General features: G+C 42.1%; 1 protein-coding gene and 1 long non-coding RNA gene across 3 annotated transcripts in view; one reads left to right on the top strand and one right to left on the bottom strand.

Moving 5' to 3' along the window:
• lrrc58b (leucine rich repeat containing 58b) overlaps window positions 1-6,447 on the bottom strand; it is a 42,264-nt gene extending 35,817 nt beyond the window's left edge. Inside the window, exon 1 of one of the 2 annotated variants that reach the window (XM_072260290.1) lies at window positions 5,164-6,447. In XM_072260290.1, the coding sequence (XP_072116391.1) occupies window positions 5,164-5,639 (476 nt within the window). In that variant the 5' untranslated portion in view covers window positions 5,640-6,447. The remainder of the gene's footprint in view (window positions 1-5,163) is intronic. The other variant, XM_072260289.1, reaches the window with a different exon arrangement.
• Window positions 6,117-19,111, top strand: LOC140198969 (uncharacterized). The gene is made up of 2 exons (XR_011886301.1): window positions 6,117-6,639; window positions 18,404-19,111. It is a non-coding gene; the product is annotated as an uncharacterized lncRNA (long non-coding RNA).
• The last annotated feature ends 24 nt before the right edge of the window (window positions 19,112-19,135 follow it).

The raw sequence follows: 19,135 nt of genomic DNA, 5'->3' as shown, positions 1-19,135 counted from the left end.
ACAATCTGACTGGAGGTGAAGCTGTGCCTCCAATCTTCAATGGAGCTTAGATGGTTTCGGTGTCCATAGTCTCTACTGCATCTGATTAATTCAATCATTGCTAAATATTACATGCATTAATTATCTGAATGCTGGCTCTCCGATGGTAGGAAGACCATAAGACATAGGAGCAGAATCAGGCCATTCAGCCCATCAAGTCTGCTCCACCATTCCATCATGACTGATTCCGGATCCCACTCAACCCCATACACCCATCATCAGGAACCAGCAGGAATTGGATCTTTACCTAAATAATTCACAGATTAGGGATGTCTTCAGAACCATTCATCCTGAACTACTCCTGCACAGAATGGTGTTGGAATCTCTCATCATCAATAGGCCAGTTAAGAACGGCAATTTCCTTCCTTGAGGGACATTAGTAAACCAGATTCGTTTCTGAAAACAATCAACTAATTTGTCTTTTATTAATACAGTGTATTCCAGTTAATTGGGACCAGCACATTTTGGCCCAAATAAGCAGCTGCCCCAAATAGCCGAAGTTACATAGAAATAGTTAAAAAGGTATTTAAAAAAAGACAAACTACCATTTAACTGAATTACAAATTATGTATTTAACTGAAATACAGAACAAGGTAGAACATAACCAATACTACTACAGTAGTATAAAACTGTATTAGTTCCTAGTATCGACTGAGGAATTCATGCAGTGCACGCTGCCCTGTTGTTTTGACTAACTGTAAATTAACAAAATCAGGGCAAGTCAGGGTAATTTTTTCCCCCAGCTAGTGTCAAGTATTTTCATGTCATCTTGGCAATGCTCTGAATTTATTTTTAAAGTCAAACGTAATTATCAAAAATCACTGTTTTTTGAAACAGTGTCCATCGGCACAAATGGATAAAATAACACAAGCATACACAACTGATGCTATTTAAAAACAGTTTACTCCAAGCACAGAGTAGTGTCTAATGGCCATGCAAGTACTTGTGACAGACACTAGTTAGGAACTGTTCGGCAACAGTCTCCTGTCCTAATTAAGTGGAAGTGTCCTAAATAAATGATTTGTAGGATTTTATGCTCAAGTGCATTGGTGACATTCAAAGTAAATTTATTATCAATGTACATACATGTCACCTGAGATTCATTTTCTTGCAGGCATGTTCAATAAATCCATAAGAGAAACAATGAAAGACTGCACCAACTTTGGCATTCAACCAGTATGCAAAAAAAAACTGTAAATACAAAAAAAAGAAACTAATGATAATAAATAAACTATAAATATCGAGAACATGAGATGAAGAGTCCTTGAAAGTGAGTTCATAGGTTGTGGGAACAGTTCAGTGATGGGGCAAGTGAAATTGTGTGAAGTTATCCCCTTTGGGAACAGTTCAATGATGGGGCAAGTGAAGTTGAGTGAAGTTATCCCCTTTGGTTCAACAGCCTGATGGATCTTGGTTCAAGATGTTTCTGTTCTGGCACCACTCAGCCAAATTTTTAATCTCTCTCTAATATGCTGATATATGCTGATCAGTGAGTAATCTACTAATGGCATTTTTTTTTGGAACAAAAGCAAATAAAGTCTGAGATTTTGTCACAACAGGAAAATATTAGTACAAATGACAATAAGCTTAATCAAAGGGGCTAGTCTTAAGTGGCATGCTAAAATGGTAAAGAATGTAACGAAAACAAAGGTATAGGAAAATAAACTGCAAATTAGGTGCTTCAGTGAACTCAATCATGGTTACAGAAGGCAAAGTGCTTAAAACCAGGAACACGAGGTAGAGCTGGAATTCACAAATAATTCAGTGGATTGTGTGATGAGGAGGAGAAGTGAGAAAGATAGAATGGGAGAATTGGTGAAAAGATTTGGCATTGTTCAACAAAGTGAGTAAACACTTTGGCGAGTTGGGGTGGAGGGAGAGGGGATCAGAACTTGGGCAAATCAGAATATGGGAGCTCCTTTGGTTGAGGACCCCTACCACCCATCCCACAATCTCTTGGGCCCATTACCATTAGGAAGGAGGTAGAGGAGCATCAGGATAAGGACATCAGACTGGCTAACAGCTGCAAGACTAATGAATACCCTGCCACCACTGAGGTCTTACCACTCGCACAACCAGCTATTTACTGCACTACATACACTTTGGTGTACATTTTGCTAACTTATTTGTGGGAATATTTTGTTTTAAATGCTGTTTGTGAGTTGTTTTGACGGTGCACCGCGATCCGGAGGAACGTTGCTTAATTTGGTTGTATATATGTACAGTCACATGATAATAAACTTGCACTTGAATTTTGGATAACAGAAGCAAGATCGTGCGGACTTGTGGTCATGTGCTTATCTGGGCGTTAAGGCAAAAGGCTTTGGGCTTCTTATTGCTTGCGTGAGGAAATTTCTGTCTATCCAGTACTGGATGCCAGACACGCACATAAGGTTGTCACTATTAACGTAGAACTTTTCTAATTAAGAGCTGAAGGAGAGATGGACCTGAGTGCATTCAGCATATACTTGGAGACTGACAGGTTTTTGAGGTGCCTCTGGCCATGGGGCAGCTTATAAATACAAAGTAACAAAGAATAAAGATAACAATTGGGAACACAATGATGTGTGATCATTTCTGACAACAGGGCAAAATGTTCCAAAGATTGTGATCAAAGCAGAATTTATTTAAAGTCCATATAAATTTCAAAAACTAGATTACATCAGTGAAACAAGTAGATATTTAGTTAAATTAAATAAATTCAAGCATTCAGTTTCCTTTATGACAGCAACAGGAACAGGTATAATGTCACAAGAAACCAATACAATTACGTAGTCCTACCTTATGGAAACAGGCGCTTTAGTACAATTCATTTAAGAATCAGAATCAGGTTTATTATCACTGGTATGTGTTGTGTAATTTGTTAACTTAGTAGCAGCAGCAGTTCAATGCAATACATAGTATAGAAAAGAGTTTAAAAAACAATTACAGTATATGTATATTGAATAATTAAAATGCAAAAACAGAAATAATATATTAAAAAAGTGAGGTAGTGTTCATGGGTTCAATGTTCACTGACTGGTCCAGCGACCACTCTCCATTGAACATCGATGGCTCCCCGGTAGAGATCGTAAAGAGCACCAAATTTCTTGGTGTTCACCTGCCAGAGGATCTCACCTGGTCCCTCAACACCAGCTCCATAGCCAAGAAAGCCCAGCAGCATCTCTGCTTTCTGGGAAGGCTGAGAAAAGTCCACTTCCCACCCCCCACCCTCACCATATTCTACAGAGGACATATCAAGAGTATCCTGAGCAGCTGCAACACTGCCTGGTTCGGAAATTGCACTGTCTTGGATCACAAGACCCTGCAGCGGATAGTGAGGTCAGCTGAGAAGATCATCGGGATCTCTCTTCCCGCCATTACAGACATTTACATCACACGCTGCATCCGCAAAGCTAACAGCAGTACGAAGGGCCCCACGCACCCCTCATACAAACTCTTCTCCCTCCTGCCACCTAGCAAAAGGTACCGAAGCATTTGGGGTCTCATGACCAGACTGTGTAACAGTTTCTTCCCCCAAGCCATCAGACTCTTTAATATCCGGAGTCTAGTCTGACACCAACACACACACACACACAACTGAACACCACTCCCTTTGCAATTTTTGCTCAATTCCTGCTAAAACATTGTTTACATTTACATCATTTATTATTATACTGTAATTTGCCCTTTACTCTGCCTATTGTCTTGTTTATTAATTATTGCCCTGTCTTGCACTGTTTTGTACACTTTATGTAGTCTTGTGTAGGCCTGAAGTCGAATGTAGTTTTGTGTTGTTTCAGGTAGTCTAGTGCAGTTTTTGTGTTATTTATGTAGCACCATGGTCCTGGAGGATCGTTATTTCGTTTTTACTGTGTACTGTACCAGCAGTTATGGTTGAAATGACAATAAAAGCGACTTGACTTGACTTGAGTATCAATTTAGGAATCGGATGGCAGACGGGAAGCTAAGATTCCTTCTTAAGCTAGTTCCATTTGCCTGCAATTGGCCCACATCTCTCCAAACCTTTTCCATCTATGAACTTGTCTAAAAGTTGTAACTATATCTGCACCTGCTTCTTCAACTGACAGCTCATCCCTATACCCACTGCCCTCCGTGGGGAAAAAAAAAATTACCTCTCAGGTCCCCTTTAAATCTTTCCCTGGTCACTTCAAGTCTCCATTGTCTAGTGTTAGACTCCCCATGTCCTGAAAAAATGGCTGTGACTTTATCTCTGCCCCTTAAGATTTTATAAACCCCTCATCTTCCTTTTATTCCCCCAGGAAAAAAAACAGTTCCAGACTATCTGATCTCTCCCCATAACCCCAGCCCTCCCTCCCGGCAGCATCCTTGAAAATCTCCCTAGCTTAGCCACACGCTTGCTACAGTGTGGCAGCCAGTAATGAACACAATATTCCAGGTGCAGTCTCTGCTGAATAATGACATCCCATGTTTTGTACTCAATGCCCATCCAATGAAGGCAAACTTTCTCCACCACCTTGTCTGCAAGTATGGTCACTTTCAGGGAACTGTGTACCTGTAGTCCTTGGTTTCTCATTAATTGTGCAAGTCTTACCCTAGTTTAACTTCCAAAAATACATCATTTCACTCTTGTGCCATTCCTGCGCCCAATGCCTAACTGATTTAGATCCTGTTGTAAATTTTGGCATCACCCACAAAGTTATTAATCTCAGTTGCAGCACACCACTGAATCTGAAAAACCCTCCACTACCTTTCTGACTCCTCCACTAAGCCAATTCCATCTAAAAGTCATGGATGAGTCATTAGAAAACAACACCAAGAAAGGTCAACCACGTTAAATTACCGAACTGCAAATTATTAAAATTGTCACTTATTAAAATACAACCTTCTCTATTTATGACTTATCTCAGACTGTCATTTTAGGATTGGGTTATTCAAAAATGGCCAATCAATACCACATCAAACAACGCATCCTGATACTGTCGACTGTACCCTTTTTAAAATGTGAAGTGTGCTTCATAACTTCAACGCGGATAGCATGGCTGTCAATGAGTTTACTAGAAACACGAATTCTATATAACCAAGTTCTCAGAGCGTAAAGCAGGTTCGCGGTTTATGATTACTGTACAGTGAAACCAGAAGAGAAAACAAGAAGTGTTTTACCTAGTTAGGTTCTCTATTTCTGGTGGGATGGTTTTCAGTCTGTTTCCTCCAAGTGAAAGAGATTTGAGTCTTTGCAATTCTAGAAGCTGAGAAGGCACCTCCTCAAAGCGATTGCCACTAAAATTGACAACTTCCAAACTCATCTTTCCAAAATCTTTAGGCAGCGAGTACTCGTCCATTCTGTTGTTTTTGGCTATCAAAGCCTTAAGTTTGGTAAGTTCCAAGATCTGATCGCAGATGTAGGTGAGCCCATTGGAACTAATATCTAGAAACAACAGATTTCTTAAACACGCGATATTTTCGGGGAAAACGGTAAATCTATTGTGCGTCAACAGTAATTGGCGAGTCTCGTTTTTCTTTTCTTCACTGATGTCTTCCAAAGCCACCGTTTCCAGATTCATCCTGGACAAGTTTAGTACATTGTCTCCTTCCATATTTTCTAAAACATCCAAAGCAGATCCTGGCAAAGCAAACATTCTCAGTCTGGCCTGGAACACCAAATTTAATTTGCAAAGGGAGGCACTTCAGCAATTACCTAAGTCTAGCAACAGACACCACGCTCAGCTACTCCTCCAGTTTTCGGCAGAACCCCGCTCGTGCTGGCCAAAGCATGAAACCGAACGGCCCCGGAATCGTAATTGTCAATAAATCCCCCTCAATGCGGATGTGCGGCTGCGCAGATCGCCGGCCACGCTCGAGTCGGCATTGTCGAGCAAATTGTCATTTTGCGTTGCGTAATGACGCACGTACAACGAAGAGAATCAGGACGGGGTGCACGCATTGTAGTTTTCTGAGTTCAGTAACTAAGTGAAATTGCAGTTTTAAAATAAAACATTTCACAAGTTCAAGTGTTGTGGCTTGTTTAGCCCTTCAATAGCATTTTTTTCAGAAAACATGTGGCTGTTCCAGCATTTGAAACAAGCTTTTGAAATAATAAAACACGGAGACGCGTTCGAGGGTCATAAATTATAAAGCAAAGCCTGTTGGGCATCCAATGAGTAACTTTGTGAGAAGATCAAACTAATGATACTTTGTGAGTGACTTCACAAAAGAACAGAGCAATCCAAACTTGAGAAAGAGCGATGTGGAACATTGTACCAGATAAACAGAGTGGTAGGAAATAGTCAGCCGTTTTGAAGGCAGATATGATTCATAGAGGTGCGATGAAACGTATCCGAATGGGAGGTGTCAGTAATTCGCAAAGGAACGCGACACGTTTAAAGATTAGAGAAGAACTGAAAAAATGTTCCATCTGAAATTCTGAAGGGAGTCTGGAACCCACTGCCCAAAAATTTGGCTGAGGTAAACCAGCACCAAGTTTGAAACCGCAAACACGAGGAAATCTGCAGATGCTGGAATTTCAAGCAACACACATCAAAGTTGCTGGTGAACGCAGCAGGCCAGGCAGCATCTCTAGGAAGAGGTACAGTCGACGTTTCAGGCCGAGACCCTTCGTCAGGACTAACTGAAAGAAGAGTGAGTAAGGGATTTGAAAGTGGGAGGGGGAGGGAGAGATCCAAAATGATAGGAGGAGACAGGAGGGGGAGGGATGGAGCCGAGAGCTGGACAGGTGATTGGTGAAAGGGATATGAGAGGATCATGGGACAGGAGGCCCAGGGAGAAAGAAAAGGGGGAGGGGGGGAACCCAGAGGATGGCCAAGGGGTATAGTGAGAGAAAGCAGGATTTCCCAGTGGCCACACATTTTAATTCCACGTCCCATTCCCATTCTGATATGTCTATCCACGGCCTCCTCTACTGTAAAGGTGAAGCCACACTCAGGTTGGAGGAACAACACCTTATATTCCGTCTGGGTACCCTCCAACCTGACGGCATGAACATTGACTTCTCAAACTTTCGCTAATGCCCCACCTCCCCCTCGTACCCCATCCGTTATTTATTTATATACACACATTCTTTTTCTCTCTCTCCTTTTTCTCCCTCTGCCCCTCTCACTATACCCCTTGCCCATCCTCTGGGCTTCCCCCCCCAACTTTTCTTTCTCCCTAGGCCTCCTGTCCCATGATCCTTTCATATCCCTTTTGCCAATCAGCTATCCAGCTCTTGGCTCCATCTCTCCCCCTCCTGTCTTCTCCTATAATTTCAGATCTCCCCCCCCCCACTTTCAAATCTCTTACTAGCTCTTCCTTCAGTTAGTCCTGACAAAGGGTCTCGGCCTAAAACGTCGATTGTATCTCTTCCAATAGACGCTGCCTGGCCTGCTACGTTCACCAGCAACTTTGATGTGTGTTGCACCAAGTTTGAAATGTTGTTGGATGAATTCTTGAAATACTGTCATCAAAGGGGTGAATAAGCAAGAACTGGGAATTGGGTTAGGACTTTTTCAGCAGCTATGGATTTATGGATTCTCTCCGACTCATCCCTCCCCGGTGATCACCCTCCAGGAACTGAACCCTGCAACTATCCTAAATGTTACAGCTGCCCTGCATCTCCTCCCTCACCACCATTCAGGACCTTAAAGAATTCTTCTGGGTGAGGCAGCACTTCACATGTGAATCCATCAGTGTCATTCATTGTTTCTGGTGCTCCTGGTCCAACTCCCCTGTATCGGTGTTACCCAACACGACCTGGGAGATCGTTTAGTTCAGCATCTCTGCTCCGACTGTCCTAACAGCCAGATGACTAGCCATTTTAATTCTACTTCCCATTCCACTTGGATGTTCAAGCATGGCTTCCTCTACTGCCAAGTTGAAGCTAGATGCAGTCTCTGGCTTCTTCTCCCTTCCTTTCCAGTCCTGACAAAGGATCTTAGTCTGAAATGTTGACTGTTTATTCCTTTTCATTAATGCTGCCTGACCTGTTGAGTTCCTTCAGCATTTTGCATTTGACCATAATTCAGTTAGGTTTAAATTGGTTAGGGAATGGAGTGAATGGTATCAACTCCTGCCTGAGGACTCTAATTTGCCAAGTGTCACAACTGGTCAACAGCAGATGCTATTTCATTGACACTTCACTCAGCGCTGAAACTCTTGGACAATGATGCCTATGTCAGGAAAGATGAACATTGGCTTTATTTGTCACATAGAAACATCAAAACACAGAGAAATGCACCCCTTCTCTGTCATTGTTTTCGCGACGTGGTGGGGGTGAGCAGCCGGCAAATGTCACCATGCTTCCAGTGCCAATATAGCGTGCACACAACTCACTAAGGTTAATCATATGTCTGAAATGTGAGAGGAAACCCACACGGTCATGGGGAGAAAGTACTAACTCCTTTCAGACAGTGGTGGGAACTGAACCCCGCTCACTAATTGCTGGCCCAGTGAAGCGATTGTGCAAACCACTACACTACATCGACCACAGTTCAGCTTCCAATACTATCATCCCCTCAGATATCATCACGAAGTTCCAAGACCTGGGCCTTGATACCTCCCTGTGCGACTGGATCCTTGATTTCCTCACTGAGTCCTCATTAGGGGATTGAAAGTAGAGAAGTTCCTTCATGTTAACATATCAGAGAATCTGTCCATCTAAGTATCATCACAAAAAAAAGCACAAAAGCACCCCCTTTCTCAAAGTTTGCATAGATTTGGCATGTTATCAAAAACTTTGAAAAATTTCTATAGGCGCACAGTAGAGAGTATCCTAATTGGTTGTATCATGGTTGCATATGGAAACAACAATGGCCAGCAATGGAAGCTGCTGCAAAAAGCGGCAGATTTTTAGTCCAGTACAAGCAAAGTCCTCCCGACTACTGAGTACCTTTTTAATCAAGTGAGTGCTGCCACAAGAAAGCAAGTTGGAGATTCTTCTCTTCAAAAGGGATTTGGCTTTCATTTGGCTGGCTATCCAATTTTGAGAGTCTTAGCACGCTAATGTGTCACATTACACTTACTCAAGGATATCTGACCTCCGAAGATCATATGGCCCTCCATAGCAAATGTAAAACGAGAAGGCACATGCAGAATATTTCTCAGCTCCCTGAAGCCATTATTGGAATGCCATTGTCAGTTGGCCGGAGGCAAGAGAGGGAGCCCTGAAAAATGTCAGTTATCATTGTAGTTAATCTCTCACATCCTAACATCCACTGTAAGGAAGTGAAAGTTTGAGGCAGTTAGCAGTAACTGTTTATTTGAATGGTCTCGGGATGAGGCATCTCAGTTATAAAGTTATGTTGAAGAAGTTGATTTTAAAAACGCAAACACGAGGAAATCTGCAGATGCTGGAATTTCAAGCAACACACATAAAAATTGCTGGTGAACGCAGCAGGCCAGGCAGCATCTATAGGAAGAAGTACAGTCAACGTTTTGGGCCGAGACCCTTCGAAGGTTGTGGAGAGATTTCTGGAAATCATGACTGGTTTACGTACGTAAATAGAGAGAAGCTGTTATCATGAGCAAGTGGATTAAGGAATGGTGGACACAGATTTAAAGTGATAGCCAGATGATACTGGGAATGAGAGGAATAATGATTCCTTACACAGGGAATAATCCTGATTTGTAGAAATGAAGATAGTTAGTGGTTTGTTGGTGAAAAGGCTCAGTAATTTTAAATTACTGGGTGTCACTATCTCAGAGGACCTGTCCTGGACCCATCATATAAATGCAAATGCAAAGAAAGCACGACAGTACCTCACTTCCTTAGGAGTCTGTGGAAATTCGGCATGCCATCAAAAACTTTGACAGACTTCTATAGATGTGTCGTGGAAAGTGGGTTGACTGGCTGCCTTATGGCCTGGTATGGGAACACCAAATTTTGTAGGATTTGAGTGGAAAATCCTACAAAAGGTAGAGGATTCGGCCCAGTACATCATGGGTAAAGCCCTCCCAACCACTCAGCACATCTACATGAAACACTGTCATAGGAAAGCAGCTTCCACCATCACCACCCAGGCCATGCTCTTTTCTCGCTGCTGCCCGCAGGTAGAAGGTATGGGTGCCTCAGGACTTGTACCACCAGGTTCAAGAACACTTACCACCCCCCAACCATCAGTATCTTGAACAAAAGAGGATAATTATACTCATCTATTGAGATGTTCCCATAACAAATGATCTCACTTTAAGGACACTTTATCTTGTTATTTCATACTCTTGTTATTTATTGCTATTTATTTATATTTGCATTTGCAGTTTGTTGTCTTCTATGCTCTACTTGATCTTTCATTGATCCTGCTTACAGTTACTATTCCATAGATTTGCTGAATATGTCCGCAGGAAAATAAAGCTCAGGGCTGTATGTGGTGACAATGTATATACTCTGATAATAACATTTACTTCGAACTTTGAAGTATATGTGGGAAAATTATTTGCAGTACAATAGGGAAAGAATGGTGGAATGGGACTGACTATACTTTGGGATGTAGATTTGATAGGCTGAATTGCACTTAAAACATAGCAACAGCTGGAGGAACTGAGTCAGTACCATCTTGTTAGCACTTGATTAACCTTTTAAATAATACTCTTATGGATTCCAATTGCCGTTGAACTTCTGTTCAGTTAATTTAGCTTACAGAGAACGTTGGCTGCAGCTTTGAGTTTCAAATTGGCAGCTCTGCCCTCAAATCCATTTTGAATTTGAATAGAGGTTTTAGATAATTGGTACGATCTCCTAGTCTGCACATTACTTGTGAGTATTCAGTATACTGTTTTCCTCATCAATGTGATGTCCACTTCAGTACAGTAGAAGAGTGTGCAGATGCTGATGTGCTAATGTGGTGCTCAGTGAAAGTGGATAAAAAAAGCTGAAAGCTCACGGAGAGTCTGTACCCAAGAGGTACAGAGCTCCCTTTCACTCTGCACTTTGGAAATAGTTGAGGATCCATCCGGCTGGACGGAGTGAAGCTATGATTCATTTGCATGAATACTGAGCTATGCAGCACAAGGATCTAAAAGATTCTCCTCACAACAGATCCAGTCAGTGTTCTGTCATTCTACCACATACAGTTGTGAAAGATGATGGTCAATTATGGAGCGACTGGGAGGAGGTAGATTATCCTGGTTTTTGACCATCATGGATAAGAATTTTCAGGCAATTCAAATCATCTTAAATTACCTGCAGGAAATGTAGGGGAAAAAACTGCCACGAGCTTTCTAGCTGTAACCTTCATGGTTTGTGCTTCAGAATATACCCGATTTTGAGCCAATTATTCCAGTACACCTACAATTCCCATCTACCAGATAAACAAAGAAGGTTATACTTATTCACATGAAGCACAGCAAATTGAAAATGACCAGTTATCTCCTACTGTCTGTCTACAGCAGTGGTGACAGAGGTAGCTGTTTTCCGTTGACAACCTGTTACCCAAAGGTAGCTTGAGGAACACTGGAGTATTTTGCAATTTAAGTACCCCAGCACTGCTGATGTACTGCTCAATACCCAAGTAATGTCAAGAATCATTCTGAATTTGATCACAGTTGTTTCCCCAATTTTTCTGAATGTGATTTGTTACACCCTAATCGTTGCATTTGTTGACATGCTTAAGACCTGGTAAGATAGGCATGGAGAAAATGGCACAAATAGTACCTAATTTAGTGAATCTTCCTGATTTTTTTTTTAGTGATTTGGGATTCAGTTAGTTGTGTCCCTCTGAAAAGGCATTTTAGTTATAAGTTTTGGGTGAATGACATCCGGACAGTACTTATTTAATTAAAAATCATATTATTCAGTGCTTCCAAAAGATTTATGAGTAACACTGGTTTCATGCAATCCACAACTGATTACAGCCTCTGTGTGAGAGAGATGAAAGAATATTTTCAGGAAGTGTGACGGGGTCCTGAATTACCCCTATGAACTGTGCTTTTGAAAAGAGAGAGAGTATTTAACACCAACATCTTGTTTTGAAAAGAGAGAGAGAGATGAAGACTAACTTTTGGATTTCTGCTGAGTTGGAGAGAGAGAGCACCGAGTAGCTCGTAAGTCGCTATGGTGACCGAGGGTGGTGTTATTTGATGGACAATCGATGTTATAGTTTCTCTGGAGTGTGTTTATACTTCCCAAGGACATTTGCCTGCTTGTACACTCTTACACAGACAGCGAAAGGAGAACTTGAATGGCAGTTGGTACTCAGTACGGTAAGGTAAATAGGAGGTCAGATGATAGACCTGCAGCACATGTTTTTGGACACTGAATGAGCTTTGTTGTGCCCACAGAAAAAGTGGGTTTTTGGAGGATCGATCAGGTGGATTGATCAGTGGCTCTCGCAGTGAGAAAAGGGATTGACTAGTGGCGAGTTGTCCATGTGTCCAACCTTTGCCTGGGTTGATGATTCCACCACAGAAAAATGGTCCCCTATGTTGAAGTCACAGTCGTTGACTTTTAAAGGATTTCGGAGGACAATGGGAAGATCGACGGTGTCAGCTCACCTGAAGACTCAAATCTCTCCCTCGCTCTCTCTCCATCACTGCTCAACTCAACACCACAAACTAAACTGAACTGAACTTTACTCATTATCGTAAGACTATCTATTTATCCCTAGACTTGAAGAAGCTTGGTTTTCACATATTTCCACACTTACTTATATATAATCATTGCTAACCTGTATGATTTATCTACATTTGTATTACTGTTTTGTGTAGTTACTAATAAATAATATTAGTTAATAGCAATACTGGACTCCAAAGTGTTTTCTATTTCTGCTGGTTCTTTAACCCGTCACGGGGTACATGACATAAGGCTCTGCTGTTAATATTATTACCAAAAAACTGAAAATATCCCTAATTCATAGAGTCATACAGCAAGGAAAAAGGCCCTTCAGCCCAACTGATGAATGCTGAGCAACAAGGATTGCAAACAACATCTTCCCCTCACTGGTCATCAAAGCAGATGCACTTCAGTTGGTGTACTTGGCCACCTTTCTCTGCTCTCTATCCATGCATGACTGTGTGACTAAGGACAGCTTCGATGCCATCTTCAAGTTTGCCTTTGCCACTACTGTTGTTGCTGATGAGTCACGATACCGGAGCAGGACAGGACACCATGGTTGAGTTGTGCCAGGACAACTTCTCACTCAGTGTCAGCAAAACTGAAGAGCTGATGGTTGGCTTCATGAAGGGAAAGAAGAAAGAATCAGAATCGGGTATAATATCATTGGCATGTGTCATGAAAGTTGTTGTTTTGTGGCAGCAGTACATAATAATAAAAAACTATAAATTACAATAAGTACCTGTATATATAAAAAATAAGCAGAGCAAAAAGAGAACCAGACAAAAATGTGTGGTAGTGTTCATGGTTTCATTGTCCATTCAGAAATCTGATGGCAGAGGGGAAGAAGCTGTTCCTGAAACATTGAGTGTGTGTCTTCAGGCTCCTGTACCTCCCACTGATGGTAGCAATGAGAAGAGAGCATGTCCTGGGTGATGGGGTCCTTAACGATGGGCAGTAACTGATGATGGTCGCCATTTTGAAGCATTGCTTTTTGAAGATGTCTTCAGTGCCAGGAAGGCTAGTGCCCATGATGAAACTGGCAGAGTTGGTAGTCCTCTGCAGCATTTTCCAGTCCTGTGCAGTGCCCCTCCATACCAGACAGTGATGCAACCAGTTAAAATGCTCTCCATGGTAAATCTGTAGAAATTTGGAGAGTCTTTGGTGACACACCAAGTCTCCACACACCCTTGATGAAATATAGCTATTAAAATGCCTTCTTTGCAATCGCATCACTATGTTGGGTCCAGGATAGATCTTCAGAGATGTTGACACCCAGGAACTTGAAACTGCTCAACCTTTCTGCCACTGATCTCGCGATGAGGAATGGTGTGTGTTTTCTCTACTCCCCCTTCCTGAAGTCCACAATCATATCCTTGGTCTTACTGTTCAACAGTTTCTCTCTCCACAGATCTGATGAATATTTCTTGCATTTCTTTTTTCACTCAGGATGCCATCATCTGCAGTACCTTGTTCTTGGAATAGTACAGTGGGACACAATTGCTTATACACAGAAAAGTAGCTACAGACAAAAATTCAAGGACAAAATAAGATTATGCTGTCAATGAGGTTTGCCTGTTGGAGTGGATTTAACTAAAGCTACTCCCTGGCGATGTGATGTATAATGTACAAAACTCAACAGAACATTCAATGAGTACTTTTTATTAGGTATGTGGCCATCTGCTGCTGTAGCCCATCCATTTCAAGGTTCGAAATGCTGCGCGTTCAGAGATGCTCTTCTGCACACCACTGTTCTAAAGCATGGTTATTTGTGTTACTGTCAGCTTGAACCAGTCTGACCATTCTCCTCTGACCTCTCTCATTAACACAGCATTTTTACCAACAGAACTGCCACCCACTGGATTTTTCCCTCACACCATTCTTGTAAATTCTACAAATTGTTACAAGACCATAACACCATAAAATATAGGAGCAGAAATAGGCCATTTGGCCCATTGCATCTGCTCTGCCATTTCATCATGACTGATTCAGTTTTCCTTTCAGCCCCAATATCCTGCCTTCTCCCTGTATCCCTCTACGCCCTGACCAATCAAGAATCAATCAGTCTGCCTTAAATATACATAAAGACTTGGCCTCCACGCTGCCTGTGACAAAGAATTCCACAGATTCACCATTCTCTGGCCCAGAGCCATCAAATGCTCTTCACATGATAAGCCATTCAATCCTGAATCATTTTCATGAACATGCTTTGAACCCTCTCCAGTTTCAGCAAATCCTTTCTAAGATAGGTCCAAACCTGCTAACAATACCCCAAGTGAGGCCCACAATGCTTTACAAATTTTCAACATTACGTGCTTTGATATCCTAGTCCCCTTGAAATGAATGTTAATATTGTATTTGCCTTCCTCACCACAGCCCCAACCTACAAATTAACCTTTAGTGAATTCTTCTACCAAAGTGCATGATCATACTCTTCCCAACACTGTACTCTGTCTAAGTCCTTCAATAGCCTCTCTACTTCCTCAAAACTACCTGACCATCCAACTATCTTTGTATTGCCTGCAAACCTGGCCACAAAGCCACCAATTTCATCATCCAAATCATTGTCATATAACGTAAAAAGAAGTGGTCCCAATACAGACCCCTGTGGAACACCACTAGTCACTGACAGCCAGCCAGAAAAGGCTCCCTTCATTCCCACTCTTTGCCTCCTGCTAATCAGCCACTGTTTTATCTATGCTAGAATCTTTCCTGTAATACCATGGGTTCACAGCTTGTTAAGCAGCGTCATGTGTGGCACCTTGTCAAAGGCCTTCTGAAAATCCCAGTACACAACATCAAGTGATTCTCCTTTCTCTATCCCGCTTGCTATTTCTTCAAAGAATTCTAACAGATTCATCAGGCAAGATTTTCCCTTGAGGAAACCATGCTGACTTCCATCTATTATATCATGAGCCTCCAAGTACCTTGAGACCTCATCCTTAATAATGGACTCCAACATCTTCCCAACCACTGAGGTGAGACTAACTGGCCTATAGTTTCCCTTCTTCTGCCTCTCTCCCTTCTTGAAGAGTGGAGTGACATTTGCAATTTTCCAGTCTTCTGGAACCATTCCAGAATGTAGTGATTCTTGAAAGATCATTACTAATGCCTCCACAATCTCTTCAGCCACCTCTTTCAGAACCCTGGGGTGTACACCATCTGGGTCCAAGTGACTTTTCTACCTTCAGACCTTCAGTCTCTCTCTGGTTATGGTATCATCACACACTTCATAACCCTGACACCTGGAACTTCCACCATACTGCTGTTTTCCTCAGTGACGCCTGATGCAAAATGCTTATTCAGTTTGTCCGTCATTTCCTTTTCTCCCATTACTACCTTTTCAGCATCCTGATATCCTCTCTTGCCTCTCTTTTACACTTCATGTATCTGAAGAAATTTTTGGTATCCTCTTTAATATTATTGGCTAGCTTACTTTCGTGTCCCTTTATGCATGAAAATCCCAGGAGATCAGCACTTTTAGAGATAATCAAACTACCCAGTCTGGCACCAACAATTATTCCACAGTCAAAGTCACTTAGATCACATTTCTTCCCCATTCTGATATTTGGCCTGAACAACAACTGAACCCCATTAGCATGGCTGCAATCTTTTATGCATTGAGTTACTACCATGTGATTGGCTAATCCAAAATTAGGTGGTCCTAACAAAGTGCCTGCTGAGTGTAATTATATTGACACCCTGTTGAGGTATAACATCAAAACTGCAGACTTCACATTGACTATACATGGCAATCATGCAAATTAGCAAGGAGTAACAAGTTGCAATACTGTTGAGCACGGAGGCATCAAGTTTGGGTTATTCCTGTCATGAGACCCATTCCTGTTTTGTGGCCAGTCAAATATATTTTGTTCTCTGAAACAATAGGGCACCAAGCTGCATTTTATTATCAGTATTTGCTGTCTTAGTAACCTGTGACCTGTCAGGTAATTTATTAGGTTGTATTGCCATGAAATGTTTTCTTGCTCCCTTGATATGTAATTTAGTGAAGCAGCAGATCCTGCACTAGTCCATTGTTTACACTTACAACATAGGACAACTCATGGCTCTGCTATTATTTGAGTGGTGGCACAATTGTTCAGCAGTTAGCATCAAAAATTGGGATCTAACGGAAGGTGTGGGAAGGCAGAGCTAGTATGTAAAGTTGGATCTTCTCCCAATGATCATTTGACGTTCTGGAAGGTTAAGTAGCCACTGTAAATTACCCGTGTAGGTAAGCGGCAAAAGGATCAAAAGGGTTCTGATGTGCATGTAGGAAAGCACACGTTGCAGAGCTGCAGGAAACTAAGGGGAGTGGGACTGAGGGATGACTTTGCTGGGAATTAGCATGGATTAAATGGGCTGATCAACTTTCTTTTGTGTTATTTAACCATTTCCTTATATTTGAAGCAGCCTTCATGCACCCCCCCCCAACAAACTATTTCCATTGGCCATGATTTCTTCATTACCAGGTTCTTTCGAACAGCCTTTGTCTCTACCTTCCCTCATCCAGTTCCACCTGCCCCATTGTTTTTCCCTCATCTACTTCTATCAACTATAAGCCTTTCTCAATGCTTCCCTCTATTCCTCCTGAATCTGACTCCATTTAGCCATCATTTCTTCCCCCCCCTCCCCCCACCATCATCTGGTTTCACATCCACCTACCAGCCTTTGCCTGGGTTTCATCACCTAAGTTACAGAGAAAGGTTGAATAAGTTGGGTCTTTATTCTTTGGAACGTAGAAGGTTGAGGGGGGACTTGATCGAGGTATTTAAAATTATGAAGGGGATAAATAGAGTTGACATGGATAGGTTTTTTCCATTGAGAGTGGGGAGATTCAAACAAGAGGACACGAGTTGAGAGTTAAAGGGCAAAAGTTTAGGGGTAACATGAGGGGGAACTTCTTTATCAGAGAGTGGTAGCTGTGTGGAATGAGCTTCCAGCAGAAGTGGTTGAGGCAGGTACGATGTTGTCATTTAAAGTTAAATGGACAGCTATATGGACAGGAAAGGAATGGAGAGTTATGGGCTGAGTGCAGGTTGGTGTAACTAAGAGTTCGGCATGGACTAGAAGGGCCGAGATGGCCTGTTTCTGTGCTGTAATTGTTATATGGTTACTTCTAAATGATCTCCCCTCTCTACTCTCACTCCTGATGTCGGGGCCTTGATCTGAAACATCAACTATTTCTTTGGCTCTACAAGATCCAACATTATAGTTGACCCAATGAGTTCTACCAGCAGTTTGTCCTTGTTCCAGATTCTAGCAGTTGCTCATAATCACCACAATGTTGCATTAATATTAACTGGTCAAAAGTATAGTTTCATTCCTAGTTGCTGATTTTGGTAAGCTGTCAGTGCAGGGCCTGCTGCGTACCGGGTTCCATTCACTGTGCGTGGTTGTACCCGCTCATGGATTGGTGTATATGTACTCCCAACTGTAGCATGTCGATTCTCTGTTGGAGTGAGCCAAAAGCTCTTTAAGTCTTTGACTAGTTGTTGTGTTACAGACTTGCTCATTTTTGATGGCAAAGATCACTCTGTGAAGACATCGCTCAGCTGAGTACATTTACTCCCTCTCGGCATTCAATTCCACTGCAGCCAATAAAACAGTATGTTGGGATAATAGGCAGCAGTTGCTCAGTGCAAGTGGTAGTATTAGTTTAAAAAAAAAATCAAATCAGCTTTCCTAGCAATGGTTGACTCATAATAAAAACAAGAAGCATGTTTCATCAGAAAAGTAAACTTAAAGCATACTGTTAGGCAGAGCTTTGGAGAGTTAATGGTGTCTAACAGTGACTTCTTTGTTTGCATCTTTGGAAACAGCTCAATTTCCATGTTTAATATCTCTATTTTTCCCTTTCAGGGTTCTTTTGAAGACTCTGTCCTGCAGTTGCACGCTGATTACGGTTCTTTGTGGGAATGGGACCCGCTCTCAGGGTTTCACAACTGGCTGTTGTTCGGCACACCAAGGGCTCGGCCTAAGAGCTCTACTCGCCATTGAAGGACCGAGTTTTCGTGGCTCTGGAGACAGGGGGATCGGAAGTCAGTGCCCGAGAAGACTGGTGTGTCGGTGCTGATGGGAGATCTAAGGCTGTGTGCCCAGAGATCCAAGAGTTTTGGGCACAGAGCTTGGAAAAAGCGACACAACCGACTTTTAACATTGTAAACCAGCAAGTTGTTTGTTACGTCTCCCCTCTCGCTGTGAAACAGTGACACCTCTTTCTCCCTTATTAGGGAAAGAGAGAGCCTATGGTATGTTGAGTACCGGGTGAACAATGTAGTCTTTAGAGTGTTGCAAGTCTGTATCTTCACTGTTGCTTTGCACATGCTTGAGTGCTCGGTGGCAGGTGCCGATGCTTTTTTTTTTGCCGGTGGGTGGGGGAAAGAGGATTGTTGCTTGCTGCCGCTTATGCGCAGGATGGAGGGGAGCTGAAGGGACTTTGGGTTTCTAACATTTAACTGTCGCTCATTCTTTCGGGCCACTCCTCTGTTTTCATGGACGGATATATATTTCAGGATGTATATTATATGCATTTCTCTGACATTAAATGTGCCTTTGAAACCTTTGAAACTTCAGTTTTTAAATAACATTAGA

Source organism: Mobula birostris, chromosome 6, assembly GCF_030028105.1.
Source record: "Mobula birostris isolate sMobBir1 chromosome 6, sMobBir1.hap1, whole genome shotgun sequence".
NCBI classification, from domain to species: Eukaryota; Metazoa; Chordata; class Chondrichthyes; order Myliobatiformes; family Myliobatidae; genus Mobula; species Mobula birostris.
This window is presented reverse-complemented; position numbering and strand designations above follow the sequence as displayed.